The 26,291-nt window shown below is 36.0% G+C and overlaps 1 protein-coding gene across 1 annotated transcript in view; it reads left to right on the forward strand.

The window, feature by feature from the left end:
* Positions 1-26,291, forward strand: part of STPG2 (sperm tail PG-rich repeat containing 2) — a 543,661-nt gene that overhangs the window by 318,317 nt on the left and 199,053 nt on the right. The window contains 1 exon segment of the mRNA XM_021008393.2: positions 4,372-4,487. Within this exon segment, the coding sequence (XP_020864052.1) occupies positions 4,372-4,487 (116 nt within the window).

Consider the following 26,291-nt stretch of genomic DNA (forward strand, 5'->3'; position numbering starts at 1 on the left):
AAATCAGTGTATTTGCAATGCTCATTGTAAAAGTCTTCAAACTTGAATCAGTCTTGACCCAACATTGAGTCTACTTTTTCTACTCTTGTGCTCCCCAGACACAGGAAACTATTACTGGAAAAAGGTACAAAACCATGTAAAACTGACCCACTACAATTTCATGCTATTTAACCTCAGTTCTCACTGCACCTTAGCAATTTTTTGATTCATCTTCTTTGATTCCCCTAATCACTCCTTATGACAACTGTTCCAAACCTTTCTCCTTTCCTCAGAAACCCCAAAGATATCATTCTCATAGCTTCAACCTCAGAGCTGTCTTAATGACCTTTCAGGGAAAATTAAGGCCATCTGGTATGAACTCTTCAATCTTCTCTTGTCTCTGTTTCATGTTATCTGTCCCCTAAGCCCATTTCCCCCATCCTCTCTCAGAGAAAGAAGTATCCTTCCTTTTCACAGTTAACCTCTTTGTTGCCTGCCTTCTCTGGGAGCTTAACAGTTCAGTTATAGCCCTCTTCTCTCACCCAGCCTCCCTTTTTTAGTGTCTTCAACTTTTCTCTCTACGGGCTTTCCCTCAGCCTTCAAACATATGTAATTTGTACCTATTCTAGAAGACACAAGATAACACAGAGCACTTTCTTGACCTTACTTTTGCCTATGTAACATAATATTCCTTTCCTTTCTTTCACTGACAAACTTTTAAAGCATTCTGTGTCTAGTGTTACTGTTACTCATTCACTCCATAATTCCCTGTAACCCACTTTCTATCTTTACTACTCTACTGAAAGTGCATAACCACTTTCCAGTGGCTATCTCCAGCAGCTTCATTTCACTTTACATTCCTGACACCCTGACCTTCTGAAATTCAATTCTCATCTGGCTTCCATTTCAGTTCACTAGTCTTACCATTCTGGCTGTTTCTCTCTCTCTCTCTCTCTCTCTCTCTCTCTCTCTCTCTCTCTCTCTCTCTCTCTCCTGTCTTTTCTACTTTTTGTTCCTTAGAAATATGACCTAAGGTCTATTTCCTCCTTCAGATTGAGCAAACATTTATTTAATACTTAATTTGAACTTTACCAGGCATTGGAGGGTGGGTGTAGAAATGAGGATAGGGAAGACCAATTAAATAAGAAAAAGTCACTTGCCTCATGGAGCTCAAAAACAAATGACTGTAACACAAAATACTACTTGCTAAGTATAGAAGAGGGATATATACAGGTGTTGAGTAGAAATTTCTTCATCTCTCATGTGAAAGACATATTATGGTAAAAAATGCTTAAGATCACAGACTTCTTTTTAATGTTTCATTTCTTCATGCTGTCATTACCCACTGAGAATTTACATTGTGCACAAAAATATTACAGAAGATGCAAAGCAATATTAGATATGGTCTGTGTCTTTAAGGAAATTACATTTTACTTGGAACATTAAAAGCATTTCTGAAAAGGTAAATGATAATTTAAGGGATATTGTTTCCAGAAACAAGGGAGATAATAATCCCAATATACTTTTCCTGGACAGAATATATCTTACCAGATCTTGGGCATAACACTTTAGAAATGACATTGGCAACATAGAGAGTATTTAGAAGAGTTCAACTCTTTTGGTGAGGAAACTTGAAACTATAGCTCATGGAATCTGCAAAGGTAAGTGTAGATAATTAGCTTAGGCTAGAGAGGATGTAGGGGGCATGTGGTAGCTATCTTCAAAAATTTGAAAGGCCTCAATTTGACAAAGGATTAGACTTATTCTGCTTAGCTACAGAGGAGAGCATTAGGAACAGCGGATAAAAGTTTTAAAAATGACAATTTCAATGTAATATAAAGAAAAGAAAAAAAAACTTCTTAATTTGAACCGTCCAAGAGTGGAATTGGATGTTTCTGGAGGGAGTGAATCCCATGTTACTGGAAGTCTTTGAGTGGATCCAGGTTGACCAAATATGAGGAACATTGTAGAGGAGATTTCTGTGTCCAGCATGAGTTGGTTAGATGAGCTCTGAGGTACATGCCATAATTCTATTCTGAAAAAGTGTTTAAGTGGACAGAAGTTATTTTAGATGGAGAAAATAAATGTTGACTTGGATCTTGCCATACAAGTCTTATTGTGTAAATAAAAAGTAATCACTGCTGTAGTTTATAATATTTCAAAGCAATTAATTTTAAAGGCCAAAAAAGAGGGTCTCAGGATGCTCAATTTAATGGTAAACACACGTGAGTGAATCATTTGTGCAAAAGATTAATACTTATGGAGACCACAGAAGATAAAAACTGGGGAAAGGCTTCATTATTTAGCAAATGTATTGGGGGAAATTATTTGGCAATCTCAAAGGAGAGGAATTGAAACTCACATCTTATGTCATATAACTTATTTTCTGCTGTGGGACTTAGTTTTGTTTTTTAAACTATAAAGAAGATGGAAAATGGAGTAGAATATTTAATCCAATTGTAGAAGGTAGGTTAATTTTTTTCAATTAAATACACGAGGAATTATTAGGGACAATATAGATGTCCTTGACTACATGAAAATAAAAACAATTCTATATGCCAAAACCTATGGAATTAAAAGAAAAGAAAAACAGACTGGGAAAATATATGGAAAATATGACACATAAAAACTTGACATCTGATACATATGAGGAACTCTTGAAAAGTCCCATGGGGTAATTCCTAGTCCATAGTGGATAGCATGTCAAAAGATATGGAGAGAAAATGTTCTTTTCTTATTCTTTTCTTTTTGATATGTTGTGCTTTCATATTACCTGAACTTCTAAATATATACCACTTCTTTCCCTACCCAAAGATCTATCTAACCCTTGTTACCAAAAACAAAAAAAGGGAAAAAAATCAGCAAAATTAACCAACAGGTAACGAAATCTAACAATATATGAAATTTCCACACCCTCCATCCCCCACCTCTGTAAAGAAAGGAGGAACAGTGATCCTCTCATCTTTTTCATCTTGGTCAAGCTTGGTTGTTTTCTGTCCACAGAGTTCAGTTTTGTGTTGTTGTTTTCTTTGTGCATATTGTCTTAATGGTCCTATTTAGTTTTTATGAGCATACATTCTTTTATCCCCCATTTTATTATGAGTTTGGCAAATATCCATGAACATGCACATTTCCATATACAAATAAGAAGAAAAATAGAGGATAGTATATGAAACTATGAGTCCATTACATATAGATTGTTCCTTTTTTTTATAAAGAAAGTATATATTACATTTAACACAATAGTAACTAAAGTGCCCTTCTTTTTTGTTTTCCTTGCCTGAACTTCCTTCTCTCTTCTGTGCGTATTTATATGTTTTATTGACATTTTCTCTGTTAGTGTATGTATCTCTACCACTTTTCCTTCTATATTCCCTCCTAAAACTTTCTCCCAAAATAAGAGAACTCCCCTCATAACCAATAACTGTGTCAAGCAAAACAAAATCACGCATTGGTCTTGCCTTAAACTTTGTATTACACTCTATACCTAGCACACCTGCCCAGAAGTAAGACACATGCTACATCATCAGTCTTCTAGAGTTCTGACTGGTCACTGCGTTCGTTAGAGCTCCTAAGTCTATGAACAAACAGTTTTCAAAAGGGTAAAGAAATTAATGTTCACGTACCATGAATAGAATTTTTTTTTTAAAAAAACATGATGAAACTGAAAGATGACAAGATTTATGGATCCATTTCTCATTGGTGGTGGAATTGCAAGTTGTCAAATGTGGGGAGCAGTGGTATTGCAGTGCTTCGGAAAAGTTACAGAAGTCATCATTTTCTTTGACCTAGTAATTCCATTGTTGGGAATACATCCTGCAAGTGTAATCAAAAAACAAACTATGTTAGAGCTTTTTTCATAAAGATTTTCAGAGTAGCATTGTAATTACAACCACCTGCAACACACACACACACACACACACACACACACACACACACACACACACACAAATCATTGGAAGCGACATGAATGTCCAATAGCAAGGGAATGGTTAAATACATTGTGGAACAATACAATGGAGTATTATGATGTAATTAAATTGGATAAATATGAGGTATACAAAGAATTCTGGGCAAGTCTTTATGAAATAATGTAAAATGAAAAAAACTAGAAGCAAAAGAGTGGAGTCTGGAGGTGCTATAGCTATAGGAGAAAAAGGCAATGAGAACAAAGAAGCAAAGAGTCCTGATGAGAATTTAGGGGTTGTTACTGAAAAAAAACTTTATACATTGAAATAAATTACTTTAAATGTAAATAGTTATTAAGCATTGTTATACTGATATTCATTGTTTAATAAGAAAAAATAATGAAGTATATGAATTTAAGATCAATTTTTAGGTGATTTAAAAATCATCCTTTACTTACCAAGTTCTTCCTTTATTTCTCTTTAGGACCTGCTTCATACAATCCAATTTTTAAGACATCTCCTAAACTGTCTTTATTTCTTAAGAAAGAAAAGCGCTTTGTAGAACCTAAGAATATAACTCCTGGTCCTGGAACTTATAAGGTTTGTCAGTGATGCTTTATTTTCAGCTATGATTTATTTTTGGAGTACTTGCCAGAAATGTATGATTTCCTATGCTTTGATTTTGTGTTTGCTAACTGTCAAAACTGGAGCAGGGATAGGGAGGCCTTATAATTCACTAATCTGAAATTTTATAAGAATTATTCGGATGTATCATGGTATTTTTGTGTGTGTGAATATTTATGCAGGAGGGTTAGCTGTTTTTGGGATTAATACTTTGATATCTTTCATGTAAGTTTTTTGTTGAAATGATGCATGGATTCAAAGGAAGTCATGATTTAGTCAGTTAATGGAATGCTGCTTATTTTTTGTGAACTTTGCTACTTTAATCGAGAATCTTGATCAACAAAGACTGCTTTTATGCCTCTGGACTTTTTGATAATCAAAAAGAAACTAAAACAAGTCTGTAGGATTTTAGAAATGTGATTCATAATAGTCTTTTTTTTCCTTCTTGTTAACTTACATGGGTGTGTGTGTGAAATAGTTCATTTTTTTCTTTGCCTGGTTAATTTTATGATGGTGAAACATTATTATTGTGCCTATAAGAAGCTCTTTCAAGAATCAGTTCTGTGTGATTAAATAACTACCTCTCCCTTGCAGGATTAATTATAACAGACTGATTTATAGAAATTTTACTATAATTCATAGTAGCTTCTCATATTAAACCTTATGTGCTCAATAACTTTTCCTTCCCTGTGCCAAAGGTAAGGTTTTGAGAAATACAGCTTTAATGATGCAGTTCATTGTCCTAAATAAAGTAATTGTATATCATGATAAATCAAGTGATTAAATGTTTTTTTTTGAACTGACAAGGAAAAATGAGCCTGCAAAAATGTTATGAATATCACTTGGTGTATGAGTATTGAGTTACATGTGTTTTTATAGTTGTTAATGAATTTTCAATGATTTCAAATGACTGTATCTTTAAAAAGTATAAATTATGTGGTTAGACACATAGTTACTTACTGATGTAGCCTATCTGGGATAACCCTGACTAAAATTCAAATTCCATAGGCTTTATTTTAAGGCTCTTCATAATCTGGATACAGTTTTCAAGACTTAATTCATGCTAGTCATGTGAGTGTGTAGAGCACTGGAAAAAAGACTGTGTTCCTTGTCAGACCTGGGTTCAAATCCAAGCTGTGCTCCTCAATTTCTTGATTACCTTGTTTTTACTTCTCCTTATCTGGTTAAACTGGAGTTAAACTGGATCATTTCTAATTTCCTGTCCAGCTCCCTTGCTATCTCTTCCTGTGCTTTGTTTCAGAAAAATTGTATTAGCTAGTATTTCCCAATCTCATCTTACCTTCTGTCTCCACTCATTAGGCTCATATGCTGCATCTCAGATGCCATCATCAATGCCTTGAATGGTTTTCTCCCAACACTTCACCAACTGAAATCTTTTTCTCATTTAAGGCTCAGTTTAAATACTTTCTCTGATCTCTCCAACTTGAAGTGGTGATTTCCTCCTCAAAAAATTTCCCACTCTCTTTGACATGTCCTATTTACTTAATCATTCTACATTTAATTTATATTTATTTGTTCTTACACTTTTTGAAAGTAAGAAGGGGCAGCTAGGTGGCACAGTGAATAGAGCTCTGGCCTTGGAGTCAGGAGGACCTGAGTTCAGATCCAGCCTCAGACACTTAATACTTACTAGCTGTGTGACCCTGGGCAAGTCACTTAACCCCAATCTCCTCACAAAAAAAAGTAAGAAATCTTTGTATTTATTAGTGCCTTGAACATGGTCCAGACCCTCTGCCCCTCGGAATTTGCAGAAAATTGGATAGTGTTGAATCCAAGTTTTTAGCTGATCTTTTAGAATGAGAATTGTCTCTGACTGGATAAAATTATAAGAAGTCAATGGAGGATAATCAGAGAGGAGATGTTTTTGCTATTGTCTTTTCAGCATCTCAGAAAATCCTAAATGCATTGTTTCACCAAAAAAAAGCTTTTATCAAAAAGTAAATTAAAGAAGATAAAAAAATTTTGTCACATTAATTTTAGGAGAATATCTTTGTTTGAAAAAAACCTTAGAATTAGATATTTTAAAGAGGTAATTACTAAATGTAGTTTAATTATGATCAGCAGAATATCAATATTTTGAGCTATGAGAATTAAAAGGTACATTTACAGGTCATGTGTCATGTATTAAGAGCTAGATCACCTAGTCCAATCATTGCATTTTTGCATATGAGGAACATGGAATTAAGTGACTTACTCAATTATATATTAAATAAAGTTATATAGAAGGCACAAAATATTAAATGAAAAGAGGATTTTTTTCTGGTGAGGAAAAAGAAATGGGTGATTATGAAAGTGTTTGCATGTGATTCATTTTCCTTTTATCTTCCAAACATAGATTTCTTTGTACATAGTAGTTGCTTCATAAATGTTTTTGAATTGCTGAATTTTAAGTTTTTATTTCTTTTAAGGGTAACACCATCCCTTCTAGTGGGAAGAATAGATGTGCTTGGAATACATCTGTTTGGAGAGGCCTACAAATAAGTATCATCGATGATTGGGGTGCACATGCAGAGATTGTGTGCGGCCAAGCATACATGTGGAGGAAGAGACACATAGAAACAACATATGAAGTCAGGACACAAGCATGGAAAGGCAGCTTGTAGCTTCCAGGCTGCAGGGAAGCTTGTCTTTCCTGGAGATGTCATTGCTTAGCTCAGCCAGGCCTGTTCCCCTTTGGTCTTACATTCATAACCCATCATGTGTGCTTGGCGCTCCTCTCTGCTGTTTCCTCAGGCCATCTTTTCAGAATTACTTTGCTGAACTCAGAGTGGCTGTCAGCTCCTGTCATGGGTAGCTCCTTTGGATGCAAGGTTGTGAGGCTTCTCTCTGCTTCTGGTACATGGACTCAGGAGAAAACTATCCCTTCCATGACTGATACCTTTCCTTTCACTGTCCTTGCTGGCAGGTCTTTGTGGAGTTGAGAGCATGGCAAGAATGACTAGACTGAGAGAAACTCTCCCCATGTCAGAAGCAAGATTTAAACCCAAGACTACCTGACTCCAAGTGCCTATCCACTATATCATGGGTTTTATATTTATATACCAAGTGGCCTCTTCAACGGCCTACTCTTACTCTGCCAAAGGCAGAACACAGTGGACAGTTTGCTACTTCCAAGAGTCTGCCTCATATGTTCAGTTTAGGCCTGCCTCTGCATCACCCCTTTGAAACTTCAAGTAGGGTAAGACCTCCAAAATCTTTGGAATGCCCTAGAACTCCTGAAGGTTTTGAGGAACCTGGCATGTATCTTACCTAGGAAATCCACTAAGTCCTAGGGCATGGTGAGGGGAGCTATTGGCCACAGTTCTCATTGATTTTTATGTGTTTGGGGTAAGTACTAATCAGAGTTGTATCTTCCTATGATCTGATCACCATTGACTGGACTGGGTTCCTAGAGGAACTTCTTAGACTGAATGAGACTAATGGGTCCATATGTGAACAGTTCCCCCAGTCTACCATAGGCTCCCATCGCTCAGAATTAGCCCAGAGGGTCACAGAGGCACCCTAAGATTTGGGAGTGGCACCAGGAAGAGGGCCAAGCTCCACTAGCTCCATTTTTCATAAACAATGATGCTGTTATATATAACCACCCCACTGCCTTCCCAGTTCTTTGTCAGTATATTCTGAAATTGAAAAATTGAGGTTGACTACAGAATCTTTCCTTGGAGATCTTCTAGAACAGGCCATATAACTGCAGAGTGGTTTCCATGTAAGGCTGGGTGTCATTGTCACATAGATGAGAGGAAGAAGCAACTTTCCCAGAGTCATTCATTAATGACTGGAGAGCTGGGAGGCTGGGGAAAGACCATGCATTCTTTTCTCTATTTTTCTAGGGCGTGGAAATATAGTTATTCTAAAATATCGTATACCTTATTATTTTGCAATTTCAGTATTTGAAAAGGAATTAAATTATTATGAACAATACTTCACCATCAAAGATAACTACTTATAAATAATATAGTAGTAACTGACATTTGTTTAGTGCATTAAGATTTGCAAAGCATTTATAGAGATTTTATCTCTTGATCCTCACAACTCTATAAGGTTGGTGCTATCATTATCACCATTTTGCAGATGAGAAAACTGAGGCTCAGAGGGAAGTGATCAAGAAGAATCACACTGCTGCTAAGTGTTGGAGATCTTCCTAACTAGTACTAATACTCTAGCTCCTCCACCATGTTAATTTATTGACATTCTATGAAACTTATCAGAAAATGGATTATTCTTTTTATTTTTATGTTGTGATGTTTGCAAAATCTAGCTTAGATCATCTGATTTATGGGTAGGTAAGAATTCAGGTTAATTAAAAATTAATTGATTAATAATGAATTATTCTTTATTCAGGGAAATTTGTGAGATAATCACCGACTTTTAAACATTCATTTAGCATGATAGTTTATCCTTTTTAAAATTTCAAATTTTCTCTTTAATATTTTTTGCTAATCTTGTTAAGAAAAATATTTCATTTTGTCTTCTGAAAAAAAGTCCTTATCTAATAATTGACTCTGATATTCTTTGTGGTTCTTAGTTATGGAGTGGCTGTATTGCCTGGATTTACAAGGTGCTCTGAGTGGCTGTTTGTAAAATATAAGTCTAATTTACTTGGATAACAAGTAACGATGGCATTCACCTTGTGAAAGAGAAGTAGAGCATTTGTGTCCCTGACTATGGAGGAGCCATGATGAGAAAGGGCTAGTTTAGGTAAAGATATATGACATTAGTAACTGCACTATTGGTTTAAATCTTTTCAAAATGTAAAATCAGTTCTAAACAAGAGAACTCAGAACCTTTTTCTGATCTGGGAAAATTTTTAGAAAAATTATTTCCAATTCTTAAATGGAAAGCCAACTTAGCCTTTTTTCACTCATCTTTTTGAAATATATAACCTACATAATTGAAAGGTAAATATGGTCTGTAGCTCACACGTTTCGAAAAGGGTATATTCCAAAACTTACACATGGCACATGTTTCAAATCTATTGTGCCAAATTCTTTGGAATGAGGATGATATTATTCAGGCTTTTTATAATATTATTATTGCTTTTTAGTTTTATACCACGTTTAACCAGATATCTCCTATCCCCTCTTCAGCACTGAACTATTCTACCCTGTAACAAAGAGAAGCCTTTAAACAAAGCCCATCTCATAAAGCACTTGGTGGTTTACAGCACAACCTGTCTCTATTATTCACAAAGCTGGTTTTTAATAAGATTATCTTTGTGTACATATACATAAATGGCTTTCTGTCATTCTAGAATCGTGTTCCTCAAAAGCTAAATAGAAAATGGAGGGACTTTTGGATTTAGAATCAAAACAATTGATTAATCAGCAGGCATTTACAATAAGGGCCATGTACTGTGCTAGGTCCTGGGCACCCGGTGACGAAAATGAGACAGTTCCTGTCCTCAAGGAGCGTACCTTTTACTTGGGGAGGATGCATGAACTCAGATAAGTAGATATAGGACACATAAAATATAAATGCAAAGTAGGAAATAGAACTAACACAGAGGAGAATCAGGCCAGGCCTTGTGAAAGAAGTATATGTGACAGATATAGGGTGGGTTAGCTGCATTAGTAGGCTACTCAATGAGGCCAGCAGTAATTTCCTACTCAAAGGTACCCACCTTGAAATTATTTTTTATTTGTGGTATTCCTTTAGAATAAAAATACATAGAATTGCTAACATTGTTTTTTTTCCTCCAACCTCTGAAAATGGAAGCATATGTTTATTGATTTCCTAGACAAAACACAAGTTGTGTTGATAGGATTCTATCTACAGTTAACTATCAAGAAGAGAAAGTTGAGTTGGCATGTATCATCATTGCCATATAGCTCTGCAGTTTTCATTTGTAGATAGCAAAACATAAAGGTGGTCTTTCAGAATCCATTCCAAGTAGGGAGGAGGCCAAGTCTGGACCAATGATAACTCTGAGGTAGGAACATAATTTCTATTGGACAAAGTAAAGAGAGGTATTAATATCCATTTGCCATATTCCATAGTTGTTATTTATACTGGTCAGTGAGTGGGTATTTAGGGTGGAGTCAAAAAGGAATACAAGTTCAGACTAGAGAGAAAATTAGTCTGGAATGGGAGAGGCCAGGTAATGAGGACCATGGGGATGTAGGTAGGTGGAAAAGCTCTGACTATAAAGGGCCAGCCTGAATGGTCTGGCAAATGGGGCCTGGTTATGGCAGATCAACAAGAACGGAGATGGGTTGAGGGCAGAGGAAGTGAGCAGCTTCCTGGGACAGAAGGTGAAGGGTGCCAGAATACAGGAGGCATATGCTGGAATATAGGTTTTCTCCCAGTTTTATCTTGGATGAAACCCTGCTTACTTTGCTGGTGAGTCAGACTGGTTCCCTGGCTCTGAGGTGGCCTTCTTCCCAGTGCCTCAGAGGTGAGAAGGGCCACACAGAATACTAATGAGGGTAAAGTAATCAATGATCTTCCTTTTAACACTGGTATTTGGCAATGGGTGGGCAGATTTCTTCCTTGTGGGAGTTCTCCCCACAGAATTCAGGAACCATCCATAGGAGCATATCTTGCCAAGGGTCAATAGGAAGTTAATCCACACTGAGGATTACATTCTTGTTCCTTCTATATTCCTTCCTAATCAGCCTTTAGCCCTCTTGAAAGCTATCTCTCTCTTCAACCCATCCCACTATTTTGACCAGTTTGCCAAAATTTTTCAGAGTTCTTAATTGTCCTTGTATCACTTAGTCAATCTCACTCTCTCAGTGGTCCTCGGTTGCCATGTACAGATTTCCATTATCATGGGAGTATCATCCCCCATGCCACTGCCACCCTCTCCCACCTACATGCCTCATTCCTTCTTCTCTTGGTTGTTGGATAGTTGGAAAGAGGTCTTAGTGGATTCTCTGCTGGGGGGACTTAGCACTTTCCCAGTAAGACTTCATCCCTTCTAGTACAAACTACCCATGACATTCTGAAGGTCTGTACTTCTCCAACTGAATTTGCCCTGTGCACCAGAACTCCTAGTGATGGCTCTGGATTATAGCCCAGCTTACATGTAACTTTGTGCTTCGGTGACTAGGCTGTGTAGGTCTCGGGGTGTGATTTCCCCTTAATTGTTCTCTGCCCTTGCTTTGACTGTGCCTGAGGAAATGCCATTTTCTGTTCTCCTTAACTTCTATTACCACTTGGCTTAGCAGATCACTTTATTGCTGGATAGTTTTCTTTTCTCTTTACAAAGAGAAAAACAGATGTGGAACAGAGAAAAGTATACAATTGAGTTGGAGGCAGTAACCTCATAATAATGCACCTCAAGTTGGAGTCCTGGGTTTTGGAACGGTACCAGAAAAATTGACAGTGTCCCCATTCAGGACACAGGGCATCCACAGGCACCAATATAAAATTCACTTTGACCATCAGAATCAAATGCACTTTAGTATATTAATTTGTGTTGGGAATTAACACTTCTATTTTAGGAGCCTTCCTCAGGGCTGGCAGAAGTCAAAGGCAAGGAAAGCAGGAGTTCCATGGCCCCCACCTGGGTCCCAGGCTGGATTCAGTAGGGTCTGAGTATGGACAAAGGTTGCCTTATCTTCTGTACCCCCAAAGCTATGATGAAAATGTTGATGATGACAGTTACAAAGACCTGGTCATGGTTGTGGTGTTGAAATAGTTCAGCTGCTGTTGCAGCTGTGGCATTGAAATTCCTTCAGGTGATTATGATGAGAGATCACCTACGTTGACTTTGTTACAAGAAGCTTTGTTGCTAGAGGCTTAGAGAGAGCCTTATTTTTGTTGAAGTATCACTGTATTTATCTTTGGGAAAATATAATTTTGCTCTTATATATTTAAATCCATGAAATAATAATCTCTATTGCAATAGAATACCACTAGATAATACAATGCTGGAAGACTGCACAAATGAAAGGATATTTCTGAAATATAACAACAAACGTGAATCTCTTTTTTCCCCCTATGGTTTATTACTAAGTAGAACATGGTAATTTTCCTAACCTGAAGGAAACAAGCAAGAAGGGTCTGTGTATGTTATCCAATTCATTAAGTCTATTTGCAAATCATATTACTCAAGTTTTTATAGTTTAAGCAAAGTATATAGAATTAATCATCAAAAAATGATTGTGTGTGTTTTTGTTCTGAGAACAAGTTATTTCACTTGTTATTTCACTACCAAAAAATGGTCATTTGATTTGAGGTGAGTTTTTATGTTATGTTAAAGTGTGCATAACAAAGGAAGATTCAGAGCCCTAAATTTGAGCATTTAGTCATACCCCAGGTCTCAGATGTTGGACTGTGCTTTCAAAACAGAAATCTGTATGTTGCCATTCTTTTCTATTTTGTTATTTTATTGCATAGATGTAGCAATTGGTATTCAAGAAAGCTTTCTGAACTCCTTAGAGAGAAAAAACATACATATGACTGTATTAATGTACTAATGTACTAATTAGCACTGATGTACTAATTAGTACTGATGTACTAATTAATGTACTAATATAGTTTTGCTCAGTTTAATTTGATCTTAATCCATGAAAATATAAGGCATTTTAAGCAAGTACATATAGTGATCTAGAGATAGAGTAGAAATATCGTGGTAATATGATATGTACCCTGAAGCACCACTTTCTGAAAATGCACTAATATATGATACAGACATACTTAATGTGAAACCATCCCACTGACTGAGGAAACCAAGGTTTTTCTTTTTTCTTAATGACTGTTTCCTTTATTTCCTCTGGCAGACCCACGTCTCCTCTTCTACTCTTCCTCCTTCTTATTTTGTTGGGCTCTCTTCTTCCTAATAAGTTCTCTTGATCTCTTTATTTCCCTTATCTTGGATTCATGAGAAGGTGGACATGTATTGGATAGAGTACCAGCTAACTTGGGTTCAGGCTCTGCCTATTGTTCCTATGGTCCTGAGTAAGTTACTTAACCTCTCAGGGCCCAGGCATTATTCTAAGACTATCAGTTGCAGAGTGTGTGTCAATCTGCATTGGTTGAAGAAATTTTGTTATTAGGATTTTCTCATACCAAGAAAAGCACAGGTTCAGTCTGATTGAATTGTGTCTCACAGGACTCATGTATTTGTGTATTTGAGACAATATAATGGGAGTGAAATGCCAGCCTAATTTTGGTTTTCTGTGGCACTCACAGGAGATGCCACAATCACTTTTCAGCAGCAAAAGAATGTACTGTAGTTGAAGACAGAAGGCTTCAGTTCAAATTCAGCTCTTGCCGTTTACTAGCTATAATGTAGTCTTGGGCAAGCCATTTGACATCTGTGGGCCTCAGTGTACTATTCTGTAAAATGAAAGGGAGGGGCCAAATGACTAATAAATCACATCTCTTATGATCTTAGGATGTGTCAAAAAAGATGGAAACGGATATAGAATATCCAAGGACAAATACAAAATAAAGACATAGACCGAAAAGTAGAAAATGCTAAAAAATGAATTAAAACAGAGTACTAAGTACAATTTTAAAAAAATAATGGTTTAATTAAGTCCAGGACAAAAAGAAGAAGGAGGAATTGTTCCTTGGAGTGTGTAGTGAAAATCGTAATAGACAACAAAGAGGAGAATTAACTAAACTACTATTATGTATGTTAAATGGCCTAATAGATAGAACATGAAGAGCCATGGGCATATTATTACTTTAAATGCAATTAGCTTATTGTTGAGTGTTTTTTTTAATTTTCAGTTAGCTACATTTATTAATCACTGAGGGATCTCTTATAGATCAAATTAAGAGTGTGTGCAATACTATTCTTTTTTCAAACTCCTATGACAAGTTAATGAAGAGCTTCTTATTATTTGAGTGTAAAATTAGTTGCTGTGTCACTTGGCCATTGCTGGCATGGATTTAAAGTGGTTGGGATTAGAAATAATAATTTAAGAATGATAAGTGTAATATGCTTCACATCTGATGAAAATTTCCTCTCACATTTATCCTTAATTTCAGTTCTGTGGCCTTCCCCAAACAAGTTGCCTAAAAGTTCTGATACTTATTTAAAATTTCAAAATGTATCATTTCTTTAATAAAAAAAACTACCAATGTAAACTATTAAATGACAGTTAGAATTACAAGAAACAGTACTTTGTCATGAGACTAAGAATTGTTTTAAATTTCAGGTTTTTTTAGAAATGAGCTCATTTTCTAATCATTTAAACTTCCTATTTGAAGTACGATTAAGCCTATCCAGAGGACTTGAAAACATTCAAGAAAAACAATTAAAATAAGACTGGCTTTGAGGGGAAAACACCCAGGAAATTGGCCAAGCTATTATAATCTAGTAGTCATTTGTTTTTCATGATTAAATTGGTCTAATAGCTATAATTGGTTCTGCATCATCTGCTAAGAAAATGGCCGAGTTATTAAAAAACAGTAAATGTCTTGTCATACTGTCCAACAATTTAATACATTGAACCATTTTAAGGCTCCTTCAAGTCATTTTATTTGGAAGAGATCGTTTTCAATTGCAAAGAATTTTGTATCTTCCACACAAATACCTAAGGCCATACTGCTTGTCCATTGAGAATATTGCTTCTGGACATTGTTAATGAAATGCTTCAATAGTTTAACTTTCAAGGGAGATTTTATTTTTACTCCATCCATACATCTAAAAAACTAATGCTGAGAAATGGCTAATATAATGTAAAATTTAATTCTTGATAGAGGGCTCAGTGGTCATTTAGTCCAATGCATACCCATAAAGGAATCCTAACTATAGCATACCCAACAAGGTTTAGAAGTAGTATCATTCTTGTCTTGTATCTCTAATGCCTAGTAGAGTGTCTGACACATAAAAAGCACTTAATAAGAGCTTGTTGATTATCAATTGATCCAGCTTCTTCTTGAAGACCTCTAATGAGTAAGCCATTACTTCCTGAGTGGCAATCCATTCCACTTTGAGATACATCTGAATCATCAGGAGACTTTTCCTGACATCAAACCTAAATTAGCTACTTTGCAGCTTCAACAATTGGTACCAGATTTTCCCTGTGGTACAAAGAAGAAAAGTCTAATCCTTATTCCATATGTTAGTTTTCCAAATACTTGAAGATAGCTATCGTGTTACCTCTGAGCCTCTCCAGGCTTGACTTCTTTTGACCAAACCTCATATGACATGTACTCAATAGTTTTTAGTACTCTGATTGTCCTTCTATGGACATTTTCCAGATTATTAATATCCTTTTTAAACTATGGTACCCAGTTGGCTATCCACATACACCTTAATCTACTTTCATCCGACCTGTATTGGATCATAGATTTAAAACCCGAAGGGGCCTTAGAAGTCTTTCAGGCAAACCACCTCATTTTTACAAGTGAGGAAACTAAGGCTGGATCAATTGATAATCAACAAGCTCTTATTAAGTGCTTTTTATGTGTCAGACACTCTACTAGGCATTAGAGATACAAGACAAGAATGATACTACTTCTAAACCTTGTTGGGTATGCTATAGTTAGGATTCCTTTATGGGTATGCATTGGACTAAATGACCACTGAGCCCTCTATCAAGAATTAAATTTTATATTATATTAGCCATTTCTCAGGTGACTTGCTGAGGATTGTACATCTGCTTAGTGTCCGAGCCAGGGATCAAACTCATTTCCCTGCCTTCAGGTCAAGTATCTGCTCTGCCACGATCTTCTCATCTTTTCCACAAAAATAGTGTGACTAATATTATCAACTGCTTTGCTAAAATCTGAGTAGAATAGACCTATCAAGTGCTTATCTGATCTTTACAAATCTTGTTAAAAGAAAAAAAAGCAATATGTTTGATGTGGAGCAACTTTGTTTTTTCTTGATGAAGCCATTCTGGCTCTTTGCAGACACAATTTCCTTTTTGAAATGCCCACTATCTTTTGAATGATCTATTCTAGAATGTTCCCAGGAATTAAAAATCAAGCTCACTGGCTAGAGTTTGTAGACTATTATTCTGTTCCCTTTTTTGAAGACAAGACAATTTATGCTTCTACAAAAGATAGAAAGGATAATCATTTCTAATTCTTTAAATTGAGATGTCACATATTTGAATAGGCATACATATGGAAGTATGAATTCATGTTTATGAACTCGAAAACAAAATCACTAAATAATAATAAAAAACCTAAAAGATTGTCCTTGATTTTCCATACAATCAGTTGATTATGTTTTTCCCCCCTCAATATAGCTTGAGCCTAATAACAAAGGAACAGAATACAAAGGGAGGGGAGTCTCTTGTTTGATCTTGTTATAGTCATTAACTGCAGTCAAGGTGCCTTTCAGTAAGAAAGGATGATAGATAGGGAACATTTCTCAGCTCAACTGTCATGGAGAGCTAAAGCTGGGGAGGGGTCTGGTAGCAAGAGACTGAAGGAAGTGGGATACAGGTGTACCTTCTCCAGAGAAGAGCAAGATGAATGGGCCCATTGTTGCTGTTCCCCTATTTTTTCTTAGTCATTAGTATGACAGCCCTGTAATTGATGACATGAAAGAGGACCTGAAGTGAAGCTTCTTTCTTCCCCTTTGAAGCTACCTTTGTGTCCTTTAAACAGTATATGGTTATGTAACATATCAACGCATTTGTCTTCCTATCTCAATCCTTGCCGTCTTGATAATGACAGAAAATCACACCACTGGTAACATAAAAGAGATGACATTAAAGTGTGATAGATATGTTAACTGCAATTCTCAGCAGTAGTCTTCTATGTAATAATGGGAAGGTCAAGAATATATTTATCAGAGCAAGAAGAAATGGCATAATTTAAGCTATCAGCCTACTACAGAAATGTACTTTTATTCTGAAACTTATTCTACTTAAATGTTTCTCCCAGATGCACTTTATAGGTTATTGTTTCAAATAGTACCAAAGACTGTAGATCATCTACATGTTTTAAACAATTACATCCTCTAGAGTGTAGCCATAACTGAAAATGCAGATGAGGACTTTTTTGCTTCCATTCTAATAATTATTTGAAAAATATTGAGTTTCAGGAACTGTTGGGAAATATTTCACTTAATTATATTTTAATCTTTATTTTCTAATTATTCATCAGATCATGAATATGGCACATCTGGGAATTTGTTGAGAGAATAATTTTGACAAATTATAGGATTAGCCCATATGTGCTGTTATTGTTAAAAATCTGTTGGAATTTGAGATCTTAACTCTGACTTGGGAGTTTATTAGTCAGCAATAAAAAAAATCATCAACATTTAGTCAAAAAATTTAATTGGAAGCAATTACTTATAGTTTAGAAAGTATCTTTTTAGTCTTTCCCACTTTTCAAGAGATGAGCAAAAATAAAAAAAAATCTCATTATTAGTCTTTAATGAGAAAGCCATGCTTTGGGGAATAGGCCAAATTTTTAATGTCTGAATTTTGGCCATTACACATTGTGTTTTTATTCATTCTTTAAGGGGTATATTGTGTGTTCAGGGAGGGCTACTCATCCACCTTTGGGGTCCACACAGCTTTCACCTGTGGCTCCAAAAGCTGTAGCATGCACAGCAGCCACACCCTGGTAAACTGTCTAGGTAGATGGGCTACAATCAGATTAAGGATAACTAATGGGGCCTCAAACCTGTTGGTGAGTTGGGGAATGCCTTCCCCAAGCATATGAAAACTTCCCCTGGCAGAATAGGCAGTTGAGAACAATTTGTTCCAAAGCCATGAAGGTGGCTGAAGCAGGAGGCACTGTGAAGCACTTAGAGCTTGGTGAGACATTGAGACACCAAGGTCGTCCACTGCATCCTGGGCCATCACCAGTTCTTTTGACTTTTGTCCTGTCACTGGACTTCGATGAATCTGGAAGAGTGGGGAGGCTGATGATTGCAAATCTGCTTCACTTAAATCCAACTCATGCACAAGTTACAGCATTACACTGTGATGTCATTAGTATTATTTGAAAACCAAGGACAAACAACAATAATTTTTTAATGAATCTAACATCATTACCATTATAATGACTTTCTGATGAAAACTGTTGCAATCCACTTGAGAGCAAATGTCATAGTAAAGTTGTAAGATTTTTGTGGAAAAAAAAGTGGTTTGCTGGTCAAAACAAAAATCATCTAGAACATCATTTATTATCTTACATGGCTGCCTACCTGAGCCTAATCTCTCTAGATAATCTTTCTGAAGAGTTCTTTATTAATTTCATCTTTTTTTAGTTATATGGTGATAATGTAATAATAACAGAACAAGAGTCCATTGCTTTCATTTCACTCGTCTATAAAAGTTAAGGATACACATTGAGTTAATTTTTACTTTATTTAAAATAATTTCCTTACAAATATAGATAATTTGAACTTGTGTCCCGAGCATCTAGCACAAGGCTTGTCACAGAGTGGCCGTTTAATACATGCTTATTGTTTAATTGAGTAGAATAAGATCCTAATGGTAGGATGGTTTTCTTGCTTAATTAATTCTTTTGAATGCATATTCTTTTTGAAAATGAACCTTAGAACTTTGATTATGCCACATCTTTCTTTGCTAAATTCCACCTGCAGTGAGTTTGAATGGATGTTTATGTAGTTGAAGAGGATCATGATATGGTTGTGAGAGAACTTCTAGCACAAATTTTCAGACTGCTTCACTTAAAATAGTTTTTATGGAGTACCAAAGTATCAAAACTGGCATGTTCTGCTTGAATGACCATGTGGCTTTATAAAGGTAGTAAATTTAAAAAGGAAAGTTTGGAAAATCTGTGAGCCCATTTTGACAGATAAAATGCTCTATTAATCAGTCATTTATTATAGATTTATTAAGATTCTATCATGTGCCAGGCACTGACCTAAGCTCTGGGGATATAAATAAAAAAGTGCCTTCAAAAAGCCTAAATTCTAAGGGAGAGGACAACACACACGTGTGTAAGTATCTACATAATGTATATAAAATGAATATAAGCTACTTTGGGGAGTGAGCATTCGGGGGATCAGGAAAGGCTTCCTGCGTAGAGTTGTTTTTGAGCTGAGTCTTGGAGGAATGAGGCATTCCAAGAGATTGACTAGGGGAGAAAATAGAGTTAAAGCTGTGGTGACAGGAGATGGAGCATCATGTTTGCAGAGCAGCAAATTGGCTAGTACAGCTAGATGACAGCATGTGTGGATCAAAGTAATAAGTAAGCAAATAGAAAGATATGAAGGGGCCAAGTTGTAAAGAGATTTAAATGTTAAACAGAGGAATTTATATTTAATCTTAGTGGTAGTGGGAAACACTGGGATTTATTGAGAGTGACAGAAAAGAACTTTAGGGAAAATGCTTTGGAGATATGTGGAAGATAGATTGGAATGGGGAGAGCCTCGAGGTGTGAGACCATATAGGAAGCTATTGCACAGTCCAGATGAGAGGTGATGAAAGCTGGATATAAGGGAATGTATGTGAGAGGTATTAAGGAGATAGAAACGAGATTTGGCAGTTGATCGGCTATGTGGGGGAGTGAGATTTACAAGGTTACAAACCTGGGTATTAGGAAGAATGATGATATCCTTGAGAGATAGGCCAGTTCAGAGAAAGGGGAGTTTCAGGGTAAAGAATGAGGTTTATTTGAGCATGTTGATTTTGAGATGCTTAGAGATGCAAAGCTAGAGCTGAGGAGACACTAGGATTAGATAGATATTGGAATCATCTTCAGTGCAATGATAATTGTATCATTGAGAGCTGAGAAGATGATCAAGAGATAAAGAGACAATAGAGAAGGCCATTCCCTCAGTTAGGACGATGAATAAAAGAGATTGAGAAGTCAATATCAATGAACATTTATTAAGCACCCACTCTACCCAGGTACTCTGCTAAGTGCTAGGGATAGGGAGTTATAGGAAGCTTACAACCTAATGGTAGGAGATGATACACAAAAGGAAGCTGAAAAGCTGGCGCTCATGCTCCAGGGTGCAGAGGAAGGTACCCAAGAATGAGTGGAGAAGTCAGAGGTGTCAGAACTCAGAGAGGTGTGGCACGTGAGAAAGGAGGCAGAAGATTTCATGACTAAACAAGTGATAGAGAATTTCGCAGAAGGTACAATGAACAATTTTGATCATATAAAATTTAAAAATTATTGCATAAGCAAGTCTAATGTAGTTAAGCAGAAAGTAAACAGGTAAATTGGGAAAAATATTTGCAGCAAGTTTCTCTGCTAAAATTCTTATGTCCAAGATACATAAGGAACTGATACAAGTTTATAAAACTAAGCCATTCCCCAGGAGATCAATGGTCAAAGGATATAAAAAAGCAGTTTTCAAAGGAAGAAATCCAAGCTACTAGAAATAATAATAAAAAATGATACGTTTCACTGATAGTTAGAGAAATGCAAATTAAAGTAACTTTAAGGTTTCACTTCATACCCAGCAGACTAGCAAGGATGATCAAAGAGGAAAATGATAACTATTGGAGGAGTGCTATGAAAACATGTGAAAATGTACTTTTTGGCAGGTATGAATTGTTTTAAATGGCCCATTCTGCAAAGCAAATTGGAATGATAAAGTATGCAAACCTTTGACCTAGCTACACACCACTATTAGGCCTATACTCCAGCGAGAGAGGAAGAAAACACATTTTCATTTTCAGCTATTTTCATAGTAGCTAAAATTTTAAAATTAAGGGACTCTTCTGTAAGTGAATAGCTAAACAAATTATGGCATATGGATGCAATTGAATATTTTTTTCTGCCATAAGAAGTGGCAACATGGACAGTTTGGGCAGAAACTGGGAAGATCTCAATGAACTTATACAAAGAAAAGTAGACAGGAGAGCAATGTATACAGTAACAACCATTTTGTAGATCCCCTCTTGGGGACTTTAGAACTTTGGTCAGTGTAATTATCATAAATCCAGAGGACTGACAATGAGAGGTACCACTCAACTCCTGCCAAAGAGGTGATTAATTTAAACTGTAAAGAGATATATACACTTTTGGGCAAAGCCAATACGGGAATTTGTTTGTTGGATTATGCATATTTATTATGATTTTGCTTATGATTGTTTTGTTCTGTAGTTGGGGATGAGGAAGGGTAGTAGTAGTAGTAGGAGTAAATTATAATGAAGAACAACTAATTTTAAAAAAATAAATGAAAGAATAGAAGAAAAAAAGAAAACAACATGTGGACTCACCTTCAAATTCTAAAGGCTCTTATTAGGGATCTAAAAATAGGCAGTTTTGATACCAATAATGTTCTGTTGAAAGACTATCAATACAAGGATAGAATAAGATACAAAAGGAATGTTGTCCACAAAGGCTTTTTACATATCATTGTGAGGTGAGTGATCTTGCCTGCAGGCCGATGGTCCTGTGGGTGGATTCCTGTCTAGCCCCCTCCCCAGACTGCAGTCAGCCTGCATGTTCAGTGAGCTTCGGATGGGTTGGATTGCAAAGCCAACAACAACGACAAACAGCTCAACAGCTGTAATAGAATCCTGTTGGAGAAATTATGCAGAAATATTAAGTTGGCTTAAAAAAAGTATCAATATAGTGGAATTTTCATAATTCTGTCTCTCTCTCTTTCCCCCAAAATAATGGGAACTTTTGACAGTAAGCATTCAGTAGATTGAGAACATTCCCTTGCTGTTTTGCTATTATCTTATGCCATTTGGAATATGTAAAATGATTCTGTCAAGCTTGATATGTACCAGAAACCAGCAGGCTCACTAGTGGGAAGAGTCATGGTCCAGATATAATAACTGGCTTTCAGAACAGCACCAGTAGTAAAGGGCTGACTCTGGCACTGACAGGAAGTTCTGTGTATTTTAGTGGCATTCACTAACAGCACTAGAGTTAAAGGTCTTTTAAGCAATTTCACTGGAAATTGACTTCAGAAGTTTAAAACCTAGTTATAAAAATTATTTTGAGATGAAGCTGTACATAGAATATCTTTTCTTAGGACCAGTACTTATATTCCTTAAGGTTATTAGATGGAAAAAGGCAGTTAAAGGAAAAAGTGCTCACTAATATGTACTTGGGCTCCCTTTCTCTCCTTTCCTCTTGTGTTATACCTCATCAACCATTCATTCTACAAAAGTGATTTACAGCTTTCCCCACTTCTGACTAGCAAAGAAATGCAAAAGCTAAACTTTTGTTTTCCCTACTCTCCTAGCCCATAAGCACCAATGAGGATATAGTAACTGTTGCCTAAAATGGTACTGTCTTCCCCTTTATTGAGTAAATAAGTCAATATGCCTAAGTGATAGGGGCAAGTGGTTTTTGAATGTGTATAATTTATTGCTATGTTTTTCATTTTTCATGTATTAGTAGTGAGAGGTCTTAATCTACCAGGGTAGGAGAATTATGCAGAGTCAAATTTTGTTGTGGTATTTATTCTCCTGTAATTTGGCTATTTATATCAGGGTAGAATATCTTTTTTCCTTCCACTGTATACATGCTAAACATATTTGGCATAAAGTATAAAAATAAATCTTGGTAGAATTTCTATTTATAGACCTCTTAAATAGACTTATTTTAAAAAATTGAACACACACTCAACCAAACATGTATACTTTTCTCAATATTTTGTTTTAGTTATTATTTACAGGTAATTTCAGATTATGTCTATTTGACTAAAATTTAAGGAACAATTTGTAGCTGAGAATCTAAATCAATATTTTTTTAGAATTCAATCAAGATACTTTTCATGTGTAACTCGATCAATATACTACGTGATCCCTAAAGCACATATTTCATAAAAAAACAAAGTTAGCAAAAACTATTATTTTGAGAGATAATATGACTTCAGCTCCATTCTTTTTATCGTTTGGCAGGTATACATTGGTTTAAATTTATTCCCTCTATGTTGATTACTAAAAAAAGTTTCAGTAGGTGTTGACCTTTCTCCTTTATTATGGATTTTACCTCCCTGTCCAAATTTGTTGCCCTCTCAGGTTATAGTCAGGACCTTGGATTGGATGGAACTGTTCCCTTTTTATTTGTAGTTAACTTGTAAAACCATGACTAATATTTTTTGCCTTGATTTGTTTTGTTGGTCTACTCTAGATCTATAATTTCAACCTTCAACCAATCAATTAACAAGCATTTATCTAGTGTTTACTATGTGCTAGACACTGTACTAAGTGCTAGAGACAGAAAGAAAGAGAGAGCAAAAACAGTTTATTCTCTTGAGGAGTTCACTTTCTAGTGTGGGAGATAAAAATAAATGGCTACATACAAGCACACGTGGAGTAGAAAAAAGATTCCAAGAGATTCACATGTATGCATTAACATATACAAAAAACCCAACAACAACCAAAACCATAGAACAATAACCTGCTACACTTGTTATAGACTCCCAGGAGGATAAGAAAACAAACAAACCAACCAACAAAAAACCCCAACTTCACGGGGCTTATCTTCACCATTCCTTGGCATCTGCACTGCCCAGGCAACTCACAAGAGCCAGATGTTCTGTCTAACCCAGGGAAATCTGTTAACTCCTTCAAGGTTCATGAAAATGTTGTCCATTGTCATGCTCTTTTCTGAGAAGCATTGTGTTGTGGGTGCTGGTTAGATGGCACCCAAATGCATAATCCCCGAATCTGATAACTTACCAAGTTGCCACAAAACCTGGAAAGTTCCATCTCTCAAAATTACTGCTCATCAGTCTGTGCTCAGAGAAAGAAAGAGAAAGGCAGAAGAAGTGCCCAATCAGGGATTCCAACTGCTAAGGTCAATCAGTTCTTCCTTGGCTTCTCTTGTAGCCTACCCAATGGGAGACTCTAATTGGCTTGATTTGACAAAAAACTATTAAGAATTACCAATAAGAAGTGGTCCTGTCATCTCAGAAAGACTCAGCACATGTCCTTCAGCTTATGTTCCATAGCTCTATGGCATGTGTCCCACAACACATCCCAGAAAATGGGGTTCTCCTGCCATCTCCAATACAGTGAGATATGTAAACTGCCTATGGGTAGATAGTCTAGGTTTCTTTCTATGAACTACTTTCTAGTGTACTTTTTATTTCTTTTTCTATGCCTTAGAGCATAAACAATACAAAGGAATGTGCACAGAAAAAGAGATGCCCTGAATCTGAATCTGACTCACAAAGGGGTGAACATCATAAGCTGAAAGGAATGTCTTTTTCCAGTTGCTTTTTTTATTTGTTTAGAAAATTCCAAATCTTCTACAACAGTGAGAAGAATATCTTTGGTCTATTTAGAAATGACTCAGATATTTTTCTTCTGAAATATTTTATCCTCTAACAAAGCCTGTGATGCTTCCGCTCCTCCCTTCTACTTCTTAGTTTCCTTCAAGACTCAAGTCAAATGCTACCTTTTCAGAAGGAATCTTTCCCTATCCCCTTCATTCCCCTCTGCACCCTCTACCTCCATCCTCTCACCTGGTAGAACCTTCCCCTCTGAGATTACCTTCCATTTACTCTGTATATATCTTGTGTATACATAGTTATCTGAAGGCTGACTACTTTATTTGTGTGTGAGCTCTTAGAAGGCAGGGTGTTTTTGCTTTTCTTTGTATCCCCAAGGCTTAGCACAATAATGGTTTAGCATATAAGAAGTGCCTAATAAATACTTGATGACTGATTGACTGACTATAGGTAATATCTAAATAACATATCTTAAAAGCAAATTTCTTCTTTGAAATGACAGAAAATTGTTTATAACTTTTAAATAAAATCAAGGATAGATCAGTGTTGTATTTTAGCTTATTAAAATAGTCTTATTGATCTCTAAATTTTTTGTCCTGATTTACCTCAATAGTTCAATCAGAATTTAATAAGCCCTTACTACGTTCCAAGTCCTTTGCTATGCACTGGGATACAAAGGCAAATGTAAAGCAATTCCTACCCTCAAGGAATTTATATTCAAGTAAGAAAAGAACAAATACATATATAGGTGTATTCAAAAGAGAAAAGAGGAAGTTTTTCATGGGAAACACAAGCATGTGGGGGCAGTAGGCAAGTCATAGTGTGGGGGCATGTTAGTGAAAGATGAGTCTTGAAGGAAACTAGGGATGCTAAAGAGGCTGAGGTGAGGAAGGAATGCTTTCCGTGTATGGAGATGGGAGACAGAGTATCACATATGAAAAGTAGTAAGAAGAAAGTAGTAAGTAATTGGTTGGTCTATAAATAAGGCTAGAAATATAGTTTGGAGCTAGGTTGTGATAGGCTTTAAATGCCAAACAGATGAGTATATATTTTGTCCTAGAGTTTTACTAGGGAGTGACTAGAGTTTATTGAGTAGGGAAGTGGCGTGGTTAGATCTATGTTTTGGGGAAATCACTTTGGTAATTGTGTGAAGGAGGGATTAGAGTGGAAAGAGACTTGTGTTTGCATCCTTGACACTTAGCACAGTGCTGGAGATGGCTAGTCTTTAATAGATGCTTTTTTATTTATTAATTGAGTCAGGGAGATCATTGAGAAGCCTATTACACTAGTTTAGGTGAGAGATGATATTTGCCCTAACTGGGGTGGTGACTGTGGGAATGGAGAGAAGAGTACATATGTAAGAGATATTTTGGTGATAGAAACAATAAGCTGGGCAAAGTTACTATGGTGACAAGGAAGATCAAAACAAAAAGAAGATAACAAAGTCAAAGCTTCTACATTCAAAGTCTCCAAGAAAAATATGAATTGGTCTCAGGCCATGGAAGAGCTCAAAAATGATTTTGAAAATCACGTAAGAGAGGTAAATAAAGGAAAATTGGGAAGAGAAATGAGAGTGATGCAAGAAAATCATGAAAAAAGAGACAACAGCTTAGTAGAGGAGGCACAAAAAATACTGAAGAAAATAATACCATAAAAAACAGAATAGGCGAAACAGTTAAAAAAGTAGAAGAATGCCTTGAAATGCA

The sequence above is a fragment of the Phascolarctos cinereus genome, unplaced genomic scaffold (assembly GCF_003287225.1).
Source record: "Phascolarctos cinereus isolate Bilbo 61053 unplaced genomic scaffold, phaCin_HiC Scaffold_9;HRSCAF=440, whole genome shotgun sequence".
Taxonomy (NCBI): Eukaryota; Metazoa; Chordata; class Mammalia; order Diprotodontia; family Phascolarctidae; genus Phascolarctos; species Phascolarctos cinereus.